This window comes from Bacillus rossius, chromosome 1 (genome assembly GCF_032445375.1).
Source record: "Bacillus rossius redtenbacheri isolate Brsri chromosome 1, Brsri_v3, whole genome shotgun sequence".
NCBI lineage: Eukaryota > Metazoa > Arthropoda > Insecta > Phasmatodea > Bacillidae > Bacillus > Bacillus rossius.
In genome coordinates this window covers 346,444,133-346,467,084 of record NC_086330.1, presented here as the reverse complement: position 1 = coordinate 346,467,084, position 22,952 = coordinate 346,444,133, and the positions used below count along the sequence as shown (strand labels likewise).

The window sequence follows — 22,952 nt, the reverse complement described above, 5'->3', positions numbered from 1 at the left end:
CAAAATTTTAACCGCAGAAATGCCTGACGGGCAACGTCTTTATTTAATTATTTTTTTTAAGTTTGTTTATTGGTTAAGCTGCTTCCGTATTACCTTAACTTGTCTATGAACACTTTTTGAGTTTGATATTTGAAACAAAAATTACCTGACACACAAAATAAATTAACAATGCTCAGTAACCTGAAAATATATTTAAATAATTGTTTTAGAGTTTGTTTAATCATTTATAACTGTTTAGCGTACATGATATTCGAACTTGTAAACCTTTACAAGAGAAATTTCCTCAAAAATATAACGCCTTAATATTTTTGAGCAGCATCCAAATAGAAAAATATAATGACGGACGCGACCGATATTGTTAGTATTCTGGCATTCACCTACCATTTAAATGGAGAAAAACTTCTCTGTCGCAACCAGAGCAAATAAAGGACTTATACTAAACATTAAGCAATAGTAATTTATCGCGTCCATGCATCACAATATAAATAACTCGCGCTAAATAACAAGTTAACTTTAACTCACTTCATACATATTGGTCTATTCTATGCCATAACAATATTTAGACGTGATGTTGAAAATTGGCCTTTGTTAATGCAGAGATCACCTTGAAAGTTCATCCACGCTTACTTGATTTATAAATATGCATCTGAGCTGCATGCCACGCTATCGCTCCAAAATCATGACATAACATACAAAGAATTGTGCACGATCCCATATATTTGTGCTACGCTCATAATGGCATCGATTTGAACACTTGTTACCACCATAATGCAAAATGGATGACGGACGTCTTCCAACGTAATTTTCAACAGGAGCTACGCCGAATTTCATTTCGTTGGAGGGGAAGAAGGAGGGAGATATACCCACTTTGCCCGCTGTTTGATTCCAATTTTTTTTCTCTTTGTTGGTGGGAATGATAGATTTTGGTATCTAATTTTCGTCTATTTCACCTAATTTCCACGAGAGATCAAATTTTCTAAGATTTAATGCATACTTCAAATACCTCGAAGACTTCGGTGTATGCAGATACAAAGTACGGGGGGGAAAATCACTCGACATGTCCACTGGTGCAGGTACTACAGCGCTGAGTTGCTCGCGGAGTCTTGCCGTGGTAGCCGTGCGACGCTCCCGAGATAGTTTCACTCGCTCGGCGCCGGACACTGGGGTCCCTGTGCGCAGGGCCGCAACTAGAGTCTCTGGCACCCGGGGCATGAATGGATTCATGCGCCCCCCCCCCCCTCTTTTTTTCACATACCACACCAATAAAGCGGGGGGTCCGGGGGCCCTCCCACGAAAAAATGGTGTTATTTAAGCATTTTCCATACCTACATGTAACAGTTTCTGTGCTACTGTATCTTCCACGCATGAACCCACTATGTCCATAAAGTAGTCCGTATAATCACTAGACTTGTTCATTACATATGTTGAGACGTTATATTGTTAATGAGATTAAACATTCCTGGCATGCAAGTTAAAAAACTTTTTACCAGTTACCAGTTGTAATAGGAATTACAATGCAAGCGATTTCGGCGCCCCCACAGCTTTGCGCCCGGGGCGTATGCCCCCCCCCCTCCCCTAGTTCCGGCCCTGCCTGTGCGTGCCCACAGCCTCCTCTTCCCATTACATTTTCAGCTGGCTGTTGCACAGGCAGAGGCTGATATATTGTATTTTAATACTTTTTCATAGGCTTACTTTACATTTTTACATATATTGTCCAAAATACACTATTTTTGGCTTAAATCGATCCATCTAAATAAACTCTATACACACACGAATCACTGAGTCGTGAGCTGCACTGAATAGAAAGAAGCGAGAGCGGCGGTTTCGACCAATCTGCGCGGTTCCCCTTCCCCGCCAACGAGCTGACTATATATATGTTAAATAATGACACTGCACTTACGTCTCTAAGACTAATAGTTAAGGAATGAATTATTATGGCAAGGCGATGTAGATCTTTTCGTCACGGTACAAATTTTTGTTCTTGTATTCGTATGTTTCGGTGTGATTTTGAAGACGTTTCTCGTCAGAAATATTTACAACTGCGTGGCATGCGATGACGGCAGGGTTTTACGTCGCACGTTTTTGCACAGATGGTGTAGGCGACGGAACATCCAAGATTGTGGAGGGCTTCGCGCCGCTGGCGAACCAAGACCAGCACGGTGCTTTCAAGATTAATCTAGCGGCGGGTTGGGGGTCGAACCCACGACCATCGCCACATGAACGTGGCGCATAAGGCTGCGGTCACAATGCCACGACGAACACGACACGACAGGTCCGACACGCGCAGTAGCCAATGCCACCGTGACGTCAACACGACAAAACACGCGCTCGTACGGTTCGCAAGAAACAGATAATATATCTCTTGTTCCGTCGTGTCGTGCCGCACGACGGAAAACAATTCGGAAACCTTATAGAACTAAAATTCACCAATATTTACCTACTTGATAAATCTTTATGTTGAAAAACGGCATTTCGTTTTACGTTTTGGTGAACTTTCACATTTGCAGTGTGACTTCAACTGTTTATTACGTTTTTTTTTATCATAGCTAGAGACCTGCAAAATTCGCGGTTTCGATGGCCTTCAGGATAGACTGCACATACCCCTGTACACTCGGGCCAAAAACGCAAGTTCATTGGCTGCCGACTTGTAAGTCGTCTCAGCTGGTTTGTCTGTGATTCGATCCTTCTTTGGTTGAGGGTTTATAACTGGTTGAGATTCGTCCAGATGAACAGTAAGCCAATAGCAAAATTATCTAAGAGGTATATGTGTTTGAATTCTAGCCTATCACCGAATGAATCCGCAAATTTTGCAGGTCTCTAATCATAGCTAACAGCGGGATTATTTTCTGTTCCTTACATACCTATATGTAACTTGGTTCCTTGTATATAAAATATACTTAATATCACTTTATGAAATAGACGATAATGCATCTGCACTTCAGCTATCATCAGCAAATAAAGATTCCTATGGGGCCTACACTGTTTTTGGCGCATTATATGGATTGGACGTGGTAATGTGAGCCTACGTTATTCTATCGTGAAGGAACAATGTACGACGTAGAATCGGATTTGTCGTGGCATTGTGACTATTGCAAAGGGGAAGCCGAAAACAGAACTTTTCAAATGTGGAGACGAACAGCTATGGAATTACGTAAACACAAATAATTTAACTTCATTGCTCTATGTGATCCAAAGTTCAAAGGACACGTCTTTATCTTGACCTCGCCTGACGTCTCGCATCGTTTGGACTGGCAGCATCCAAGAGATTTTCGTTCGTTATTGGGGCAATGTCGAAGTTGGGTGCAGCCCATTCACTGCCCAAAATAGTTAATTTGCAGAAGAAAGTTCTCAAATACGGCATTCTCGGAGTTCCTTTCGGCAAAGGACAGGTATGTCATAATATTTTTGTATTACATGTTCGAACGTTTAAGTATAGGTAACTGAAAATATACGGAGCGATGTGACAGAGTGGTAGGACACTGTGCTAGCATTTTGGAGGACCGGGGGTCGAATACCATACAGCCATCTTGATTTAAATTTCCCATGATTCCCTGAAATAACCCCAGTCAAATATCGGGACGGTTTCTTACAATAGACAATGGCGGATTAATTCATTATTATCCTTGACTTGAGACGTTAAGTGATTCCTCGTTGTCGAAAAGGTGAAAGGGCCTAAAGCTCAACTAAAACAAACTTAACTGAAAATAATACGAGCAACAGCTCTGATAAATTCGGTCGTTTGTATTAACGCTGAGACGTTTGACTTCAGGTGGGGGTCGTAGAAGGCCGTAATTACTTATGCTGGGATCACAATAGTGCGATGGATGCAAAAATATTGCGAAAGAATAATGTGACTTCAGCGCGGCAAAAATGGTGGACGCGACAGACTTCCCAATTATAATAATTTTCCATTTCAATCGCATATTGAAATGAGCGTCAATGTTTTGTTTTCGAAAGATGGCTAGACTGGTGCATGACTCGTATATTTTTTAAAGATTTTATTTAATAAATTTATTTGTAAAGCGTTTTAAATGTGTTCGTACACAGTGATTATTTCAAAAGAATTTTAAATTTAATTTAACACATGTCGCACGGATAAAAACCGTAATTTTCCCAATAACGATGATATTTTTCTATCGCTTCGTTCCTGACGCGCTATTAACAAATGTGTATTAATGTGTTTTATTCTACTATATATAGTAAACAGTGTCGGATCAAGGCACTGAGATGTTCATAGAGGTTTCCTTATAAATGAAGTAAACTGTATTCTATTTAATAATGCCCTCCATTTAATATTTTTAAGTAACAAATATTGTTCAACTAGGAAATTAGACACGTAACGAATATGTTTATAAGCTACAATCATAGGCTATGTGTTATAAAAACATATAAACTGCTCCGACACCTCTTTAAAAAAAATTGCTGTAACCGCTCAGGTAGTAACATGCAACGCACGTGGATCTCTCTTCATCGTGTATATTTTGTTGTTAGGTGTAGTGTGTTTCTTTTTTTCCTTTATCAAGCAGATGTAAATTTTATATTTATCATGGTATTTGTTTTTACTAGGGCTCTCAGATAATAACAACCCTAAGTTGCAAAGTCTATGTTGGTATACAGGCTAAGTCTGAATTCCACCGACAAACTTCAGCTGTAGATTCATCACGACAGAATAAGTTCAAAACCTATATACGACTTCCCAAGGCTGGTATAATCTTTGAAGTTTGGGCTGAACAACAGTTTTTTTTTTTTTTTTTTTTGTAAATAATAGAGAGAGTACCTATTTAAGATGGAACACTGGACGCCTGGATTATGTTTAATTAAATAAATTTCCACAACCACCTCGAATTTTGTGGCCGTAGAAAAACTATTTCTTTGAAATAGTTGGAGCTAGTAACAATTCACAAAAAAAAAAATGTGTAAAATAAAGATGTTAATCCCAATTACTTCAATTAAATAAATTTGCTACAGCCACAAAATTCGCGGTGGTTGTAGAACAAAATTCAACTAAACTGCTTAAAGAGCCATCTTTGCAAACAACTTGCTATGTTAGCAAAGTTTTCTTGACAGTATGAATATTCAAAGTTACCCCTTGAAAATACAGCCGCATTAGTGTTGCTAGGATATTTTTTTTTCCATCCAAAAGTATAGCATGTTTTATTTAATTTAGAATTGTTTTAAATAGAAGGGTTATTCATGATTGCGTAAAAAAAAATGTATTGTCACAGTATGAATTTATCTGGTACAGGGAGGAACTGTAAAGCTTTTGAAAAAAAAAATCCCTATAACTCAAAAACTACGACACTTTATTTTTTTTTTAAATTCAGAACCGTAAATAATTCGCCAATCAACTGTTTTTGGCTTGACGTAGAGTTCTGGTGAACTCAAATATAAACCTACGTGAAAAATGGTACTTAGTGCAAAGAAAATATTTATATGTAGGTATGTTTCGCAATAATTTTATGAACAATCCTTATTAAATTTCAGAAGAAAGACGGAGTTCAGGATGGAGCCGATGCAATCAGGAACTCAGGACTTCTGGCAAGACTTCAACGGCCAGGTGAACACCTCGAAACGTTCGTATTCATGACAATGTAGAGTCGCGGAGCTAGGCGGCGCAGTGGTAACACACTTGACTCCTATCCCAGGGGACCCGGGCTTGAATCCAAGTCCGGCCATCACGGTTTTTTTTTTTTTTACGAAATAACTCGACAAATGCTCGGATGGTCGATTTCTGTCCCAGTATCGCTGGTATGTATCGTTGTGTGATACCGTTTCTAATGACCTCCGCTGTCGACGAGAATTCGGACTACGTTTGAACTCTCACAAAAATAAACATCGTTTAACTAAGTACACCCTTCTAAAAGTTTCTTTTCAAAACTTACTACGATTTTAATGGTTAGTGCGAACCTTAATCAAATATTAACTTTTTAAAAAAAATTAATAATATACGAGCATAATTTTAAGGATGACGTTGTTTAATGACCCATTTACACACATTTTAGTTCAATTATTTGAAAAACACACAAGTGTAGTAGGTACATAACAAAACCACAAAAAGTTTAGTTTTTGACAATTAATATGTATAAAATTGTGTGCTTTAATGTATTTAAGAAATATTTTTAGTTCTTTGTTTTCATCAGTAAAACATAAATTATATTTAAAAGTCTAACATGAGAAATTTTAACTACCTCTTTTCCTGGCAATTGTAACAAACTTTCAGGGTTGCAAAGTAGAGTTAAGACAAACACCAACTTCAGAAAAAAAGATTTACAGATATGATTCCTAAGGCCGGGCACATACAGAATGAGGCACGACACGAGACCACGCGACATTTTGGCTGATGGTAGTTGCCTTCCGTGTGTTTACACACAAGCAAAGCACACAGAACCAGACGCGGCACGACACCACGAAACTGTCGCGATCAGACACGAGGCGACAACATCGAATGACTGCTCCAACTTCGTCGGCGAGCGGGCTGTCTGATGGCTGCAGTGCTCTGCGCATGCGCGAGTATAAAAATCTTGTCAACAAAGGCATACAGTAGTGTGCAGACGACCTCCGTAGCGCAGTCGGATGCACACCGGCTTGTAGTGCGAGGGGTTTTGGGTTCGAGTCCCGGGTAAGGCATGGGTGTTAATTTACATACAGAGATTTGATTTGATATGATAAAGATTCGAATAAGGACAGATTACCCTATGAGCTATGACTGTTGGTGCAAGCTGTAGGCCACATAACTAATAAAAAAAAAGTAGTGTGCATATCCTTATTTACACCATGGTAGTGTGTTTACATCTGACTGGTTAATACTGGTTTTAATCGTTACTTTAATTTGAGAACAAATATTCACTTGTAAAGTACATATTTTAATTATTTTTTTCTCATAATGGAGCTGGATACAGATCGATTAGTATGTTTGGTACCGAAAAGACCTATGTTATATAATCCATCTTTGAATTCCTTCCCGCCTGGCAGGAAGGCAGTCTGCAATGCGTGCAACAGCTGCATAGTGCATATTATCTACCTTACCAAACTGATACGCTTTGTTCTCCTCGTAAAGATAACCCCATTTTCTAAATTGTATGCCAATCAGTGCAACCACCTCCAAACATTTGTCTTCAGGATGGTTGCCAAATATTTAAAGGGAGTAGTTTCCTATATTATTTTACATCTATATTTGTATTTTTGCCAGTTATTTAAATTGAATAAATAATGCAACTAAAGTAATTAGTTTCTTCGTTATTTAGCTTGAATTGTAGCATTGAATCGTGTAGTAGTATATAGTTTTTAACTGTTTGTATGTATACTTTGCCTTAAAACTCTTACTTTTTAAAATAACGTTCATAAATAAATATAAATTTGTTTTACCAAAACTCTGATAATCTTTAGTTTCTAAGCTGTTTGGGATGATTTTTATTGTTATTGATTTGCGAATAATATTTCAAAATTAAACATTTTTACGACCTAACCCACAAACAGACATTTAATTATTTAATTAAAAACTGTAGTCTATGTCAGAAGATAACATTATCTACGTTTATGCCAGCATTGGAAAATACTATACATTTAAGTTTCTAAAAATCACTTTAAAAATACTTATTGAATTTATAAAACCATGTATAAACAACTACAATTATAAATTTATTTAAAATCATAAACAAAAAACGAATTGTTAGAAGCATTTTTGGTAAATATGTAGTTGGGCGACATTTGTTAAAAAAAATTAAAATTCCGAAAATTATTTTATTATATGCTTTTTAACTTCCTCTTTTCATTAAACCCGGCGGAGATAAGAAATTACAAATACTTTAGGAGATATCGCCGTTCTTATTTTGCAATACAAGACCTGTGCAATCATTCGACCGTTGCTATTTTTATTTTGCCGTGTGTTCGTGAATGCGTAATTAATTAAAATGGTCTAGGTCAGGTCAGTTACATTATAAATACTTTCAAACTAAGCGGACATTAAAAATAATGTCAATTAATTTTAATGGTTGTTTAGTTTTAAAATATTTATAATGTAACTGACCTGACCTAACAAACCGGAACAAAGGATGAACAGTAGGAACTCACGTAATTTTTTTTTACTTAAGTTATTACTTGCGCAACAATATCCAAATAACAAATAAAACATTAAAATTTGACACGTTAAAAACTCACCTAAGTTAGAGGCGGGTACAATTCCTTTGCCAGGTAAATATTGATACTCGTAAACAAGAAACAATGGTAAACGCCGCAAGAAAAAAAAATTTCATACTCGTAAACAAGAAACAATTTTGAACGCCGCATGAATGCACAGGTATTGTGATGAAAATTAAAAAAATTCGATATCTCCTAAAGAATTCGGAATTTCTTATCTCCGCCGGGTTTAGTGAAAAGAGGAAGTTAAAGAGCATAGAATAAAATTATTTTCGTATTTAAAAAAATTTTAAACACATATCGCCCAACTACATATTTACCGCATTTTTAGGATACGACCTGTTTATGTACAAATTTTAAAAATAAAAAAAATGCCAATGGCACAGTTGGGGCCATTCTGCAGGTCTCCTTCGTGATTAATAACGCGACATTCAATGAATGTTGGGGACTTTCAAGAACACACACGCTGGCGTTTTCCCGCCAGCGCAGCGCTCTGAACGCTTTGCGTTCATCAGGGCGTTAGCTACATACATGATAGATTATGTGTAGTTGGTTTGTTGGATGTTTGATATTTGATTAAGACTCTTAGTGGTTTACCTTCCGACGTTGGTGGATGCGGAGTCTTAAAGAGTCAGTCTTTTGATGGTAGTTGCAAGGGCGCCCATACCCGGGGGCAGGGGGGGGGGCGTGCCCCCCCCCCCCTAGCTTTCAGGGAAGGAAAAAATATATAGTGTAGTCAGGTGTTTTACTTTAAAGAAAATTATTTAAATTCGGTATTATGTAGAAGTGGTTCAACACGAAGATATTATTGTATATAGTTTTTTACATGTCTACTTCATTTTTATGTTAGTTCAAGCATTAGTTTCTGCTGCTGCGATATAAGGTGTTGTGTACAGGGAGAAAACGCTGTTCAAGCGCAACGCCCGTGGCGAGTCATTCCCCTTCGTAATCCTACCCAAGCTCACGCGATAACACAACACAACAGATTTACACCAGTCAGAGTTAGACGACGCGACAATTGACATGCTATTGCAGACGACGAAATGTTTTGCTACTTTTTCGTCATAATAATGTGTATATTCACAAATAACATCTCAAAACAGAGATTTTTCAATAGTCTTTAGGTCTACAGTTTTATGCATCTGGTCTAGATTTAGTTTAGTGTAGTCAGTAGTAGTCAACTTAAGTGTAAATAAATCAGTGAAAAGTGTAAAGATAAAAACCATTGTTATTATGTAGTGTTTCTTAGTTTTCTGCATTCGTCACATCCACTCAGAATATTCACAATTTTTAAGGTAAGCTTACACCATTAAAGTTACTCAAATAAGAATTATTGTTCAGAAAAGTCTACAACGTAAAATTTATGTCGGAATTTTGAATTTAGAGGAAAATCTTATTTTCCCTTCAAAAGTGTTTAAAAGGATAATGATTCCGCTACCTTCAGTAGACTCGGAAGCATTCACACTGGAATCCCAATTTTACGTACGCTCACGGTCGCTTGGATTGCATTCGTAAAATCGTTATCTTCATAAAATTTTAAACATCCCACCCCCTGAAGATACATGTTATAATTTATTGAACGGAATATATATAATATTAAATAGTTAAAACAATGACTACCGTCTGCCCTCTGCCCTTCCCTGCGTTCCCCTTATTTTTTTTTTAACATTCCATAACTTGCCTCATTGCACGAGTGATGTAAAGTGACCTCACAGCGACTAACCACAGTTGCACCACGCATTGCATCATGTTAACTTTTGTATGGTGACAAATACATCAATACTGACCTGCTAGAAAATTTTCAAAAGCAGAGAGAAAGCAATGTCGAATTCAAAACCATTTTCGAGGCAGTAAAAGAAGATTGTAATGAGCTTGACATAGATATAAAAATCCCAATATTGGCTGGAAGGCAGACCCACAGATGAAACGTGTAGGTCCAGTGCTCATCACCTGAAGACGATTTCAAAGTTGCAATTTACAATCCGTACATGGATTCTATAATTATGTCACTTACTACAACATTTGAAAGAACCTTTCAAAGGTGGAATTCTTCACCCACATTTGATGAAAAAGGAGACGAAAGAAGATTTCATGAGAGACATAAAAAGTTTGCAAAGGTTTTATCAAATCGACAACTTGGAAGCAGAAGCCAGATTATGGTATGACGTCTGTACGAATAAGGAATGTTTGGAAAAAACAAAGCTCCATGATGTACTTTCAGAAACAATGTTTTACCCAGCAGTAAGGAGACTGCTTATATTCTACCAAACCATACCCCCCACAACTTGTACAATAGAGCGTTCTTTCAGCACACTGCGTGAAGTGAAGACGTGGCTGAGAAGTACTACTGGCGAGGACCGTCTGTCCAGCTTGTGCCTTCTAAGTGTCCACAGGAAAAGAGTGATAAACCCTGGTTTCGAGGACAAAGTGCTTGACTTGTTCGGCAAGAAGAAAAGAAATTTACAGTTTGCTTTTTCAGATAAATATTAGAGTCAAATCCGTAATCAAACTTATGCATAATAATTTATCTTAAAATTTGCTTTTTATGTCAATACCAGTGAAAAATCGTGTGATGTGTGTATTTTTAATTTGTTTTCTGTATTAAATTATGAAGGTAGAGAAGCATAAGATACTGAAAACTAAATTCTTATACTTTATTCCTACTTAACAATTCTGTTAACTTAAATTAGGTTAATCCTCTATGATTGTGTTTAGACACTGATATGAAATTCCTCTTTTTTATCTTTGCTTGTTTCATAAAATGTTCATATTTTATAAATAACCCATTGAAATTCATGTGTTAAACAATAAATTTGATTATTATAAGAAGATGAACTTGTAAGAAAGTTAATGATTGGCTAGTATATCCAGCGAATAGCGATAGCTAGGACATTCAGCTTGTTTTGTGTTTTGACATCTGAAAGTCGTTTAAATAGCAAAGGAAAAGTACATTCTTTAGAACGAAGGAGTATTCGTTCTACCACGGTTTTGTAGAGACATCATTATTACCTACTTCTGATTATCCACGAGATATCAATTTTGCAAGATTTTATTATAGTTTCGACTGACATTCAAGTTTTTACGAATAAAGCAATGTGGCAGAAGTAGTATTAATGAATTAGATCATTGTGACATCAAATTTGAATCATCGTAGGCGATAAACTGCAACCACGATAGGGTTTATTCACGATCTATTGCTTGCTTTGAAACGAACTATCAAATTTTCACGACGGAAATGAATGAAACCAGTCAACTAAGTTTACAGCCTGCAAGACTGATTACTGACGCTGTTCAACGTGCTGTAAAGCCAGCGATCAACATTTTTGACTGAAGAGAATCGAGCTGAGGAGAAGAATTTCTGCAAGTTCATATCAAAACCGCTCCAGCCGGAAGGAAGGAAGGCCAACGATTGACCGGCAGTGGCGATATAGAAGCAGTTGAGGGCGCCGTGTTTCACACAGAACTTCGAAGTCGACCATTGGTGCGTACCGAACACGACCTTTCCCACTGTGAGGAAGGAAGCAGCGGCAGTGAGCAGCCATAGTTCCCGGACCACGCACAGCTGTGTTGCAGAGCCAGAGGTCATCTGTGTCGTCATACTTTCGCATGTACTCAGTGGCGGATCTAGGATTTTGGTTTGGGAGGGGCTTGACCCAGCTGAGGCTAGGCTTTATCAAGGCAAACACTAAAACAATAGTGGACCCAGATGCTTTTGGAAGGGGCTTGAGCACCATGGATCCGCTACTGCATCTACTAACGGAGGTTGGTTGTCGTCGTATATCGTATAGCATTTGAACAATTTTCGAGAGTCCCTTGAACTATTGATTATCAAGTACCTAAATAATTTTCTTTTCATATAATTTGAGATCACACTAATTTTCCAGAATTTCATCTTCAATTTAATTTTATTGTGAATAATTTTTGGCATTAACTAAATATTAATTTGTTCTAACTATAATGTTGATTTTGTGTCTGATCAGATGGAATTATAAGTTGCTGTTTGATTAATAACTTAACTTTGCAATTTACTTTTGAGAATTTACCTTGTCCCTTAAGTGTAGTTCATATCCAGTGGTCCAATTTGCTGACACCATTGAGCAAAAATAGCCGTAAGCACTGTTTAAAGGCACTCATTGATAACATGATTTGAGCTGATGATATTAAATTGAGTTTGAAGTTACATGATAAAAACAATTACTTTTGATAGTAACTTATATCTTATTTGAATATTGTAAACAGATTTCACATTTGTAATTTGAAGCTTTACTATCACTAAATAAACTTATAGTCCTCGACTACTGAATCCATCTGTGCTAATTCTAAATGATAAGCAATTATGATTCATATCGAAACATACTAATATTCATTTAACTGTGTACGAGGGAATATTTTGTGTGATACAATATCGCCGTGGTAAAGGTAAACAACAGTTGAAAATATTTAAAAAAAGGTTTGAAACAATTTTTGACTATAATTATAAGCATAGTTCAGGCGTTACATTTAAAAACAACTATTTTCTTACTGTGATAACATATTTAAATCGTTTCTCTCCCAAAGCTAAATCTTTTGACCAACACGTTTTAAACTTTATAATTATTTTAATTTAATTTGTACGTGACATTTATTTAGGGGTAAAGAGAGCAATTAGTTGAAGGACTGTATTCTTGATATTCGTGTACCCGAGACGCTGCAAAAGTATAAGGACTGTATTCCTGCATTTGTGTTGCTAAAAATTCACTTGTTTCAATAAAATAGTTAATATTTAATTAATAAAGTAGCCAATAAAGTTTTTTTTTCTTTTAAAGCGAATGAGTACTGTGGTCTAGAATTTCAGTAACAGGACAAAAAATTTTAACAGGGTCAGAACTGAAACTATTTTATGGCTAGTAACAAGTCGCAGTTAGTCTTCCAAAATATTAAAAATACTCCATACCCCTAAGTCTGCCCCCCCCCCCCTACAAATTATCATATGGGCGCCCTTGGGTAGTTTGATGTTGGAAGTGCATGCGTTTCCAAATGACGGTACCATCGGAGTTGAGGCCGTAGCATACTAAATTCTTTACTGTTTTGGTAAGGCAGACAATTCCCCAAGAGGCCTATAACAGTCGTTGTAGTCTATTAGAGGTGAAGCATATTGTAGCCCAGGCAGAAGTTTTTGAAGTGGGTCGCGTCCACGTATAGTTTGGGTAGCTTGATATTTTCCCTGGGTTAAGGTTGAATGTTTTTCGGGAAGCCTGTCATTACAATGATACTGTCAAAACATACGTATATGTATTTTAATTCTGTATTCAAATGTTATCATTCCTGCTTCTGAAGGAATCTTCGTGGTCCTATTACGTTCAATGACCGGTCAATTAATGTCTTCAGTTCGGCAGTTGAGTAGTATCTGTTCACAGTTTCTTCAAGTAATTCCATGTCGTTGCCTAGAAATTGTGTTCCGGTTCTTCCAGGTATTAGGTATTGATGGACATTTGTGCTGTTGAAGTCATTGTCGTATTATTTACCGTTTTTAGGTGTAGGTGTATGGAAGCTGAAGTGCTCTGTATATGAGACGGCTATAGTTCTTCGTATGTTAAAAGGTCTTGTTCGTCGTAATTTGACAGTAAGTCGATCTTGATGTAAGTGAATTGTTGTTCTAGTGCGTCGGCTGTGTATGTTTGTTCTGAATGGATTCCGTGACCAATGCCGATTATTATGTTCTGAGAAGATTCGAACTGCCGTGTAGTGGTGCTGGTTTTTCCCTGTGTTAATAGTCGTTGTCTAAGTGTTGCTTGATTTGAAATGGCTAATTTAAGATCTTTCATAATGAAACCCACGAGCAGGCGAATGCATAGTGAGCAGTGCGAGTGTGTTCTGCATGTAGACTGCCTCAGCGAAGCACGGGTGCTACGTGCTACGGCTAGTGAAATAGATTTCTGTAGACACCATTATATGATTTATTATTTTCCGCCCCTCCTCGTGGCTGCGCCACTGTCGTTGCAAAATCCGTTGCTATGGATCGACAATGGCATCGACAATGCAAACGCCTGTTGCCATGAAGACGAAGAAAGCATCAACAATGCAACGTCTAAATTTCATTACGAATTATTTAATTACGAAGAAAGTATCAACAATGTAACAGGGAAATTTCATCACAATGATTAAAAAAATTTTTTGGGCGTGGTTTTCTCGAAACTCACCTATACAGTGACCTTCCTTGTGTTCCGAAGGTCATGTGTGCAAAATCTGATCAATATCGGAGCAAAACTGTAGATTTGAATGAGAAACAAACAAGCGGAAGATCAAGGAACTTTTTAAAAATTCTTTCAAATCTTTTTTAAAAATTTATTTTTAATATTTGAACCTTTATGGTATATTACAGCTCGCATAGCATCTAGTGCATAGGCCACTCAAAACTGAACCCCTTCAATATGAATGTACTTAAAATGGGAGCTCACCTAATATTGGTTGCGTTTGGTTGTGAAAAAATGTAGTTTTATTATTGTCTCCGGCTCCCGGCATCGTAACGAGATAAAATATAGCTACACCAGTTTTGAAGTCTAATCATAAGCTTTTGAACACAAAACAAATCATCAAAATCTGCCAGTAGTTTTTGCTTGATGCTCAGAAAAACAGGCAAACACACGTATGTTGCTGTTTAATAATAGTGTAGATGATACGTGCAGTGGCGTAGCCAGGATTTGTGTATGGGGGGGGGGGGGGGTGTTAAGAAGCATGCGCCCCCCCCCCCCCCCGGGAAAATTTGGATTTTAAAGTGTAAAATAGTCCTATTTTAGCAGTTTTCGGTTCTTAAATTTAAATATTGTAATGGTAAAAATTTTATTAATTTTAATATGAAATTTGTTTGAGTAATGAATAATAAATTAATTAAAGATTTGGTGCTAAGGGGAGGAGGGGGGTTTGAACCCCTAACCCCCCCCCCCTGGCTACGCCCCTGGATACGTGTGTAAGACTTTTACAAAGCAAACACTTAAATGTATGTGTCAGTATTAACAAATCAGAAATATTTTCTGTTACCTATGTATTCTGTTCACAGGCTGTGAAGTGAAGGATTACGGTAACGTGGTATGGCCGGAGGTGCAGCCACTCCAACACAAGTTCAACATCAACAATCTGGAACACGTGGCTGCTTGCCACAAAGAGGTCAGTGACGAGTAGGTGAGGCCATTTCCTTGTGAGTTTTTATGTTAACCTGCATGATAGCTGGTGCACAGTGTTCTACGGAAGGTCTAACAGCTCGCTAAAAGTAAAGTTTGGTGACCGGTCAAGGGCAATTTCCCGTGGAAGTCTGGAGGCGACAGAGTCGGGGCTTCTCAGCAGTCCAGTGTTCTCCACCCCCTCCCCCTCCCCAAGCATGACTCCGCCGCTCCAGAGTACACCAGACAGCCTCCATCTCAGCATTGTTGCACGTCAGAGATCCACCAACCAGCGCTGGCCGCTGTCTGAGACCAACCACCTGCCCACCTCGCGCGTAGTTTTTTAGTCTGCAGAATAGGCCCCATACGCAGCAGTTCGACCGGAACCCGTTCGCCTTTTAGTGAAAAGTGTTTCCGTCCCTTACCACGTGGATGTAATCAGGTGTATTCGACCTGTTACAACATCTGTGCAAGCATGACTTGCAAGAAGCGTTTCCTAATGTTAGTATAGCTTAAAGTATATACTGCACATTGCCGAATGACATCTTCAAGTTGTGAGCGAAGCTTCAGCAAAATGAAAATAATTGAAAGCCATCTGCATTCAACAAGAGTTAAGTACGTCTCTCTGGTCTCGCAATCCTAGCCATTGAAAATAAAACTGCCTATGAAACGAACTTCGATGAGCCAATAGATTCTTTCGCACAAAGGAAAGCACGCAGTGTAAAGCTGTAGCAAGAGTAGAGAGAAAAAAATGCTGGTACCTAAAGATTGAAGAAATGTGTACTGTCTTGCTTGTCTGTTGTCTTTGCTGGTTGTATGTTTCCTATATTTAATTTTATTTCACACAAAAGAGAAAGTTATTAGGTAGCTAATAGGAAATAAAGAGTGCAAATTTATTGAAAGGTTTGTAGTCTCCCGGCCACAAAAAATCCCATCCAGTATATATTTGTAAGATTTTTTTTAATAGTATATCTCAAACGTTGTAGGTGAGGGGGCGCCACTATCAAGTTTCTGCTCCGGTTCGGAAAAATCGTAGATCCGGGGCTGTACATCGGGTCTTGTTACAGACTTTTCCGCTACTAAAATAAAATAATAAGGTATTTCTTTGAAAGTCCAAAGGCGGAAAGACAGACGCCAGTTATGAGATTGTGCTTTAGAGACGATCGTGCATTAAATGCACCAACGAGCCTTACAATCAGCGGCAAACATGGGAGACTTTGACGTGTAATGATGAGTTATCTAGTAGGTACTCCCTTTTGCCTCCCCCTTATCATTCCGTCATCTCTCACCTTCTCCAAATATAATGACTCCCATTCCAACATGACATTAAGCCCTAATCTATTCGTTTACTCATACTTATCACTTCGCATTCATAATATAAATTTACTTCCATCTAGACGGCCCAATACTTGCATTGAAACATAGGCATTAAAAAGTGCTTTGTTTTTGATAGGTCTATTGGCAAGCTTTTCGATGTTGGAGGACACAAATTTTGTTATGTATACGCGATTTGAATACACGCTTAAAGTATAGATAATGCGGGCCTCTTTCTTGTACACACTTTACATTAAAGGGGCACAAAAAGGTCCAATCAACTTGGTAAACGTTTATCTGCTTATTATTATATCGGATGGAAAGACCAAATTTGTATGAAAAATTATTTAACTTGTAAATTTACGTAGATCTAGGTACTGAAATTAATATGCACCTTGAAACAAACGTCAAATGTTCTATTTAGTGTTTATTTACACAGGACTTTTACAAAAAAAGTAGTGCTAAACATCGGACTGGTTGGAACACAAGTGCTTGTATACTAGTGTAATGGTAGATCGAAGGGGGGAAAAAAAAAAAGGAAGGTGAGGAGCTTCTGATCGTAACATACCCTGCATAAAATTATTACATTTTCATTATTTTCCTCACACCACCTGGCAGAGTCGAACCAACATTTTTGTGGCGGACGTTGCCGTGCGACGGTGATGTTTCGTGGTTTTCCCATTTCCCCTATCAAAACATTACGTTAAGCTTACTCCATTCATCCACCACAAGCTTGTAATGTCTGCACCGAACTAGTGGTTAGCCTGCTCAGCTTGCTTCCCCACGGCGTGGTTGTGGTCTGAGGAGTAAATTTATTTGCACAGGATATGTACTTAATTATTATTATTTTTTTAGCTATAGAAGGTCTCACAAGTGTTTATAATTATGAACTTTTTACCGCTATCCAAGAGCGTATACCGAATTTAATTTCGGGGAGGGGGGGGGGGGGGGGAAGAATTCGCAGGAGGGCCCTGAATAGGGTGCTTGTATATTTTAAACTGCCCACACGTTGGCCTATATGCATGCAATAAGCTAGAAACTTTATAATATACAGAAATATATCTGTGAAACATAGTTTTGACGTTTACGTTTATAAATCCCGTTCCAGTCACGATTTTGCAAGCGCAAGCAGGCCCTCCTCAGTGGGGGGCTTTTTAATTCCAGGGGGTCCTGGCCCCCTCTTTCCCGTGGATCTACGCTCGATTGTTTTTTTTCCCTTACTTATTCTAAGTGTACTAGGTTGGGAGGAGTCCGGGTTAGGGAAGACTCGTAGGTGCGTCTCAGGCCGAAGCCTACACATGCCTTCAGCCATGCAGTAAGGGGAGGATTAACCTTGTGATAGGTGGGGACTGGCCAGCCGTGGTAGCAATTGATGCCCTGGCTAACACCCATATCTTAACTCTAGACCAGTGGTTCCCAAACTTATTTTCAGCTGGCGAACCACCTTTATTTAGAGGAATACCTCCACGGTCTATCGGTCCATGGTGGAGTAAAAAAACCTTACATGTATCTTATCCCTTCATTATGTGTGTATAATTTAACCATCAAATATTGCAAATATATACATACATAGCTTTTTTTTAAGATACCGATTGATTATTGATGAACAATTTGAGTTCTGGTTTGAAAATGGTTGACCAAATATAAGCACTTTGTAGCAAAACAGTTATTTATTTAACAATAGATATGTGTTTGCACACAATTCGATTTGATTCGATTTTTTCTTATATTTTCTGACGGTTTATTCGATGGTGGGTCTAGACTGTAACTAGTTAAGACGGGTCCCCCGGGCTCGGTCATGCAGGTGTCGCGGCGCGCGCGCGCCGTGCTGCACGAGAGCGACGTGTGCGTGGCGCTGGGCGGCGACCACTCGCTCAGCCTGGGCAGCGTGGACGGCCACGCGGCGGCGCGGGGCGAGCTCGCCCTGCTGTGGGTGGACGCGCACGCCGACGCCAACACGCCCGACACGTCCCCCAGCGGCAGCGCGCACGGCATGCCCGTGTCCCTGCTGGCGCGCGAGCTGGCCGCCTGCTGGGCCCCCGTGCCGCCGCTCGGCTGGCTCGCCACCAGGTGCGACAGTCGCCCGTCAGACCCTCACTCGCGGCCCAAACCGAGTCCCAGCAAGGAAACCAATCGGCAACTATTTCAATAAACGGTGACCTGCGCGAGGTTACGAACTGTTTCAACGAATTCTAGCGGACGTTTCGCAACCATCGATAAAAATTTTACGGCAAAAATACTAGAGATAGCAGCAACATCGCACACAAATATAACCGTCTTTATATGAACAAGATTATTTCTTATGATCATGTGTACAGACTGATTACAGGATAGTTTCGTTATCATAAAGTTTCAACACACTTGGTACGTCCCTCGATGATCACAAAAACACCATAGGCCTATATGAGTTGATGGCCCCAGACGCGGGTCCACCATCTGGACGAAATCAATGAAATAGTGAGCTCTTTTAATGCGCAGAATTTGTGCGGCAACAGATTGGCAATGGATAGGACACCAAAATCCGTTGGCAGTGTCCTATCCTGCACTAGGAATACGGTTAGGGTACATTTGCGGCATATTCATCCATCACCTGAACCCTAATTTTTGTGTCTTGGAATACTGGCATTAAGAGCCAAGAGGCAAATAATTTTTTCAGACCCCCTCCCCCAAATAATATTATCTGTGCGCTCCTGCACTCCCCTTTCTTTTTAATTTTGCAGTTATATCTCTTCCATGTGAATAGAATCAAGATTACAATTCAATTAAGACATTAAAAGTGTGAGCTGTTACTAATGCATTTTCTTATTTCAGGCTGCCTGCAAAGAATATAGCATACATAGGTCTTCGTAGTGTCGATGAGTATGAAAGGTGAGTACATTACATTTAGAGGAAGCAGAACATTTAATTGGGTGAATTTAGAGTAGTTCCTGGGTGCTAAATACATTTTGGTTAAAATCTACACTTCACATAATCCAGTTACTTAATTAAAACTAAAGCAGTAGAACCATAAATTTTGCAAATACATTACCTGCATAAATACAGAGAGGTAATACTGGGCACAAGGTTCAACATTCCAAGCTCATAACAAAGTTTTAATCTAACAAAACTAAACAATTTGGTTTGAAAAAAATTTTTTTTTTTAAGTAATCTTATACTACTCTCACTAGAAAACATTTGCTTTTCCTGTGTCATGTATTGAACTCTGTATGTCTGTAGAATTACAAAGATTTTTAAACTTGTAAAAAAAATGCAGCTATTTTACAAATTGTGAATGAGTTATGTCAGTAATAACCACAAAATTTCACATTTCATTTCCGTAATTTTATGTACGGCTTGATGCAAATAAAACCATGTAAATAAAAAAATTACATTTGACTTTTAAATTATATCCTAGTGAATTTGTGCTAGTTTGGATGATTATGAAATCAATCATTGGGGGAAAAAAATCAGATATTATATTAAATAAATATACTATTCACAAGAACATGCAGTTTTTTTTTAATGTCAGAAAGTTAAAGTTTGTCAAAAAGTCTTGTATGCTACTTTCTGCAAATGTATTCTTATTTGTCATCAAATACTCATGGCATTTTGCAACAGGATTCTGCTGGAGAAATTCAACATAACTGCATTTACCATGGAGGATGTGGAACGGCTTGGCATTGCCAGTGTAACTGCAATGGCTTTGCAGATGATTGATCCAAAACTGGAGCTGCCTCTTCACGTCAGTTTTGACATTGACAGTTTGGACCCGCTAGAGGCTCCGAGTACAGGAACTCCAGGTGGGTACGGTCTGCAGCACAGTCTCGTATTGACTGGTCACGAAAATCACCCAAGTAAACAGTAACTGTGCTGAAAGTTACGAAACATTTCCATTGGCGAAGCTGTGTTCATAATGTTGGGGGGGACAAATAATGATTTTGATGCCATGTAAACCCATTCCCCTCTTACTAAGTCCTCCACCCGAAAATTTTGATTTTAAAAGTGCAAAATAATGCTTTTTAAGCAGTTTTTGTATCTAACCATTGGATACATTGATGTTAAAATTATTATTGTTTCCTTAAGATAAAATTTTATGAGTGAAGTAATTACAAATAAAGTTGGGCAGAATAATATTATAAAATAAAAATAGCACGGTCTAGAAAGTTGGGGGGGACAGTCCCCTCCACCCAAAAAGTTCAGGGGGACACATCCCCCCTGTCCCCCCCGGTTCCTACGCCCCTGAACATTTCATTTCCAGCAGCCTTCTTTTGCTGATTTGCATTTGTTTTTGATGCCTCACTTCAGTCTATGGTCGAACTTGAATTTAAATACAGTTGGAGATTCTTCACTTAAAAGGTTTTAGATTTCTGACATAAATATACCTCAAAATATATGGCCTGAAGTTCAGTTCAGTAAATACAAGTTTGGTTATGGTAATTTGTGTGCCATCATATTCTCCCTGCTTCAATAGAGCTTTAAAAGAGCAAAGCTGTTAACAGAATGTGTCACATCGCATTGCGAGTTTACAACACTGTAGCATTTTGTTTTCTTGAAAAGCGTGTATCTGAGAGTTCACCAAGACATGGAACCAAACACAAACCTGAAATACAATGGTCTTTAATCCAGCATATTCGAGATCACTGCCATGCCAGATTACCGAACAACAATAAAGTTTTAGACGGGAATACCAAAAATTAATTAATATACAATTGAATGTTATTTAAAACAAGTTCTAATAATCTGCTCTATAAACAAGAAAAAATACAGATGAGTGTTACTGTTTTAAAAAAATCTCCAATGTCACACATTGGTCGTGATTCAGATCTCTTCTTCAAATAAGTGCTACAAAAATGCAACCAGCTAAAAATCCCTGTAACACTGTTCTGAAATGAAAACAGAAAGTAATGAACGTGATTGGCTAAATTGGTGCCGGAGTACAGAATATGAGATTAAAGACCTTTCACTGTGCCATTATTTTAATTCTTCATGTAAGATTAGAAGTTTTACTTTAAACAAATATTGTCTACAAAATGTTACCCTTTGGGATGTGTGGCATTTGCCCCCTTTTGCCCCTTCTCTAGAAACAGCCATGGGTTTAGATTATATTGATTTACACTCAAAACTGGGCATTCACTGGGTGGCAAGGAGTCCTTTATCACTCACTTTCCTCCCTTTCCTCTTGTTTAGTCTTCTCATATCCCTTGCATCTCTCACCCCCAACATTTCTTCCTCCAGTCCATTCTACTCCCTCCGTGTCCATTCGCCTACGTTTCGTCTGGAGCTTCCACCTGTTATCTCTCCGCCCTTTAAACCACCTCTGTGTACCCTAGTTCCCAGCTGTCCCCATCCCCTCCTCACTCGTTATCACCTTAAACAGCCTGACTAACCTTTCTATCCCTTCTCCTTCCCTGTAATGCTTCCCACCCCAACTCCTTAATCATTTCCGAAGAACTAAGAATTTCCTCCCTTTGTCCTTCTCTTCTTCTACACATACCCATCACCCACCTCACTGCTCTACGCCGCACCTTCTCCAGCTCCCTTACCTCAGTCACTAGATAGGGATTTCAGACTCCATCATTGGCGTTAAGTACCCTCGCATTATTTGTGCTCATGTTTGTTTCTTGGTGGAGTGCGCGGCGGCCTAACCTTGCGGGAAGGACTGCACGTGATGGACGAAGCGTTCCGAACAGGCCGACTGTCTGCTGTCGACCTGGTGGAGGTGAACCCGAAGATCGGCGACCAGCGGGATGTCACCAATACCATAGAGGCTGCGATTAAAATACTTGAGGCAGCATGTGGCCACTCTCGACGTGGCAACTATCCTCAGTGACAATCATGTCAATAAGTTGACTTACTAAAAAAAACTTTACAAACAAACACTGACAAACACAACCTCCACACAACAAATAGTGTGTTGTGTTGTGATAAGCTTAATCTGACTAGAGCTTTAATGCATGTGACCAGTGTTGAGACCACGTCACAATGTCAGATGCATTCATCACCACCTGCCAGCAACAGAATAGAAATGTAATTTTTTTGTTTTGAAATTTAATTGCGGAGTTAATATTGTGGTATATGTAATACTCGAGTTAAAAAACAAATAAAAGTTATTTGCCACTTACTATTAGGAATTTGCCATGGAAAGAACCTGATAGTTTTTTTAATTTTTTATCACACTGTTACTTTGTTAGCACTGACAGGTCCGTGTTATTTTCTTGTTTCCTTGAAAAAATGAAAAATGTTCCTTATCAGAATAGAAGGAGAAAAAAAAACTATCACGGCTTGCTAACGACATTGACTGAAACCTTTGCATCGAGTGATGCACTATTGTAGAGCCTTCTGTACGAATGACAAATTTAAAAATATATACATATATATTACCATCAT

General features: G+C 38.5%; 1 protein-coding gene across 2 annotated transcripts; it reads left to right on the top strand.

Annotated features, from left to right (window-relative positions):
* The first annotated feature begins 3,239 nt into the window (after nt 1–3,239).
* Nucleotides 3,240–22,686, top strand: LOC134530398 (arginase, hepatic). Of its 2 annotated transcripts, none has more exons than XM_063365186.1 (7): nt 3,240–3,389; nt 5,485–5,557; nt 15,173–15,279; nt 18,391–18,656; nt 19,398–19,454; nt 20,184–20,365; nt 22,196–22,686. In XM_063365186.1, exons 1-7 carry the CDS (start codon nt 3,288–3,290, stop codon nt 22,393–22,395), a joined length of 987 nt encoding a protein of 328 aa, XP_063221256.1. In that variant the 5' UTR covers nt 3,240–3,287; the 3' UTR covers nt 22,396–22,686. The 2 variants fall into 2 exon arrangements, with proteins under 2 accessions (XP_063221256.1, XP_063221265.1); XM_063365195.1 differs by having other exon boundaries at nt 3,252–3,389; nt 5,485–5,573.
* The last annotated feature ends 266 nt before the right edge of the window (nt 22,687–22,952 follow it).

What these genes read in the sequence shown, in the direction of transcription:
- LOC134530398 (XM_063365186.1), top strand. Translation starts at nt 3,288, where the DNA reads ATGTCGAAGTTGGGTGCAGCCCATTCACTGCCCAAAATAGTTAATTTG. An exon ending in TTCCTTTCGGCAAAGGACAG is followed by an intron (nt 3,390 to 5,484) that starts GTATGTCATAAT and finishes ATTAAATTTCAG; the next exon opens with AAGAAAGACGGAGTTCAGGA. An exon ending in CTCGGCTGGCTCGCCACCAG is followed by an intron (nt 18,657 to 19,397) that starts GTGCGACAGTCG and finishes TTCTTATTTCAG; the next exon opens with GCTGCCTGCAAAGAATATAG.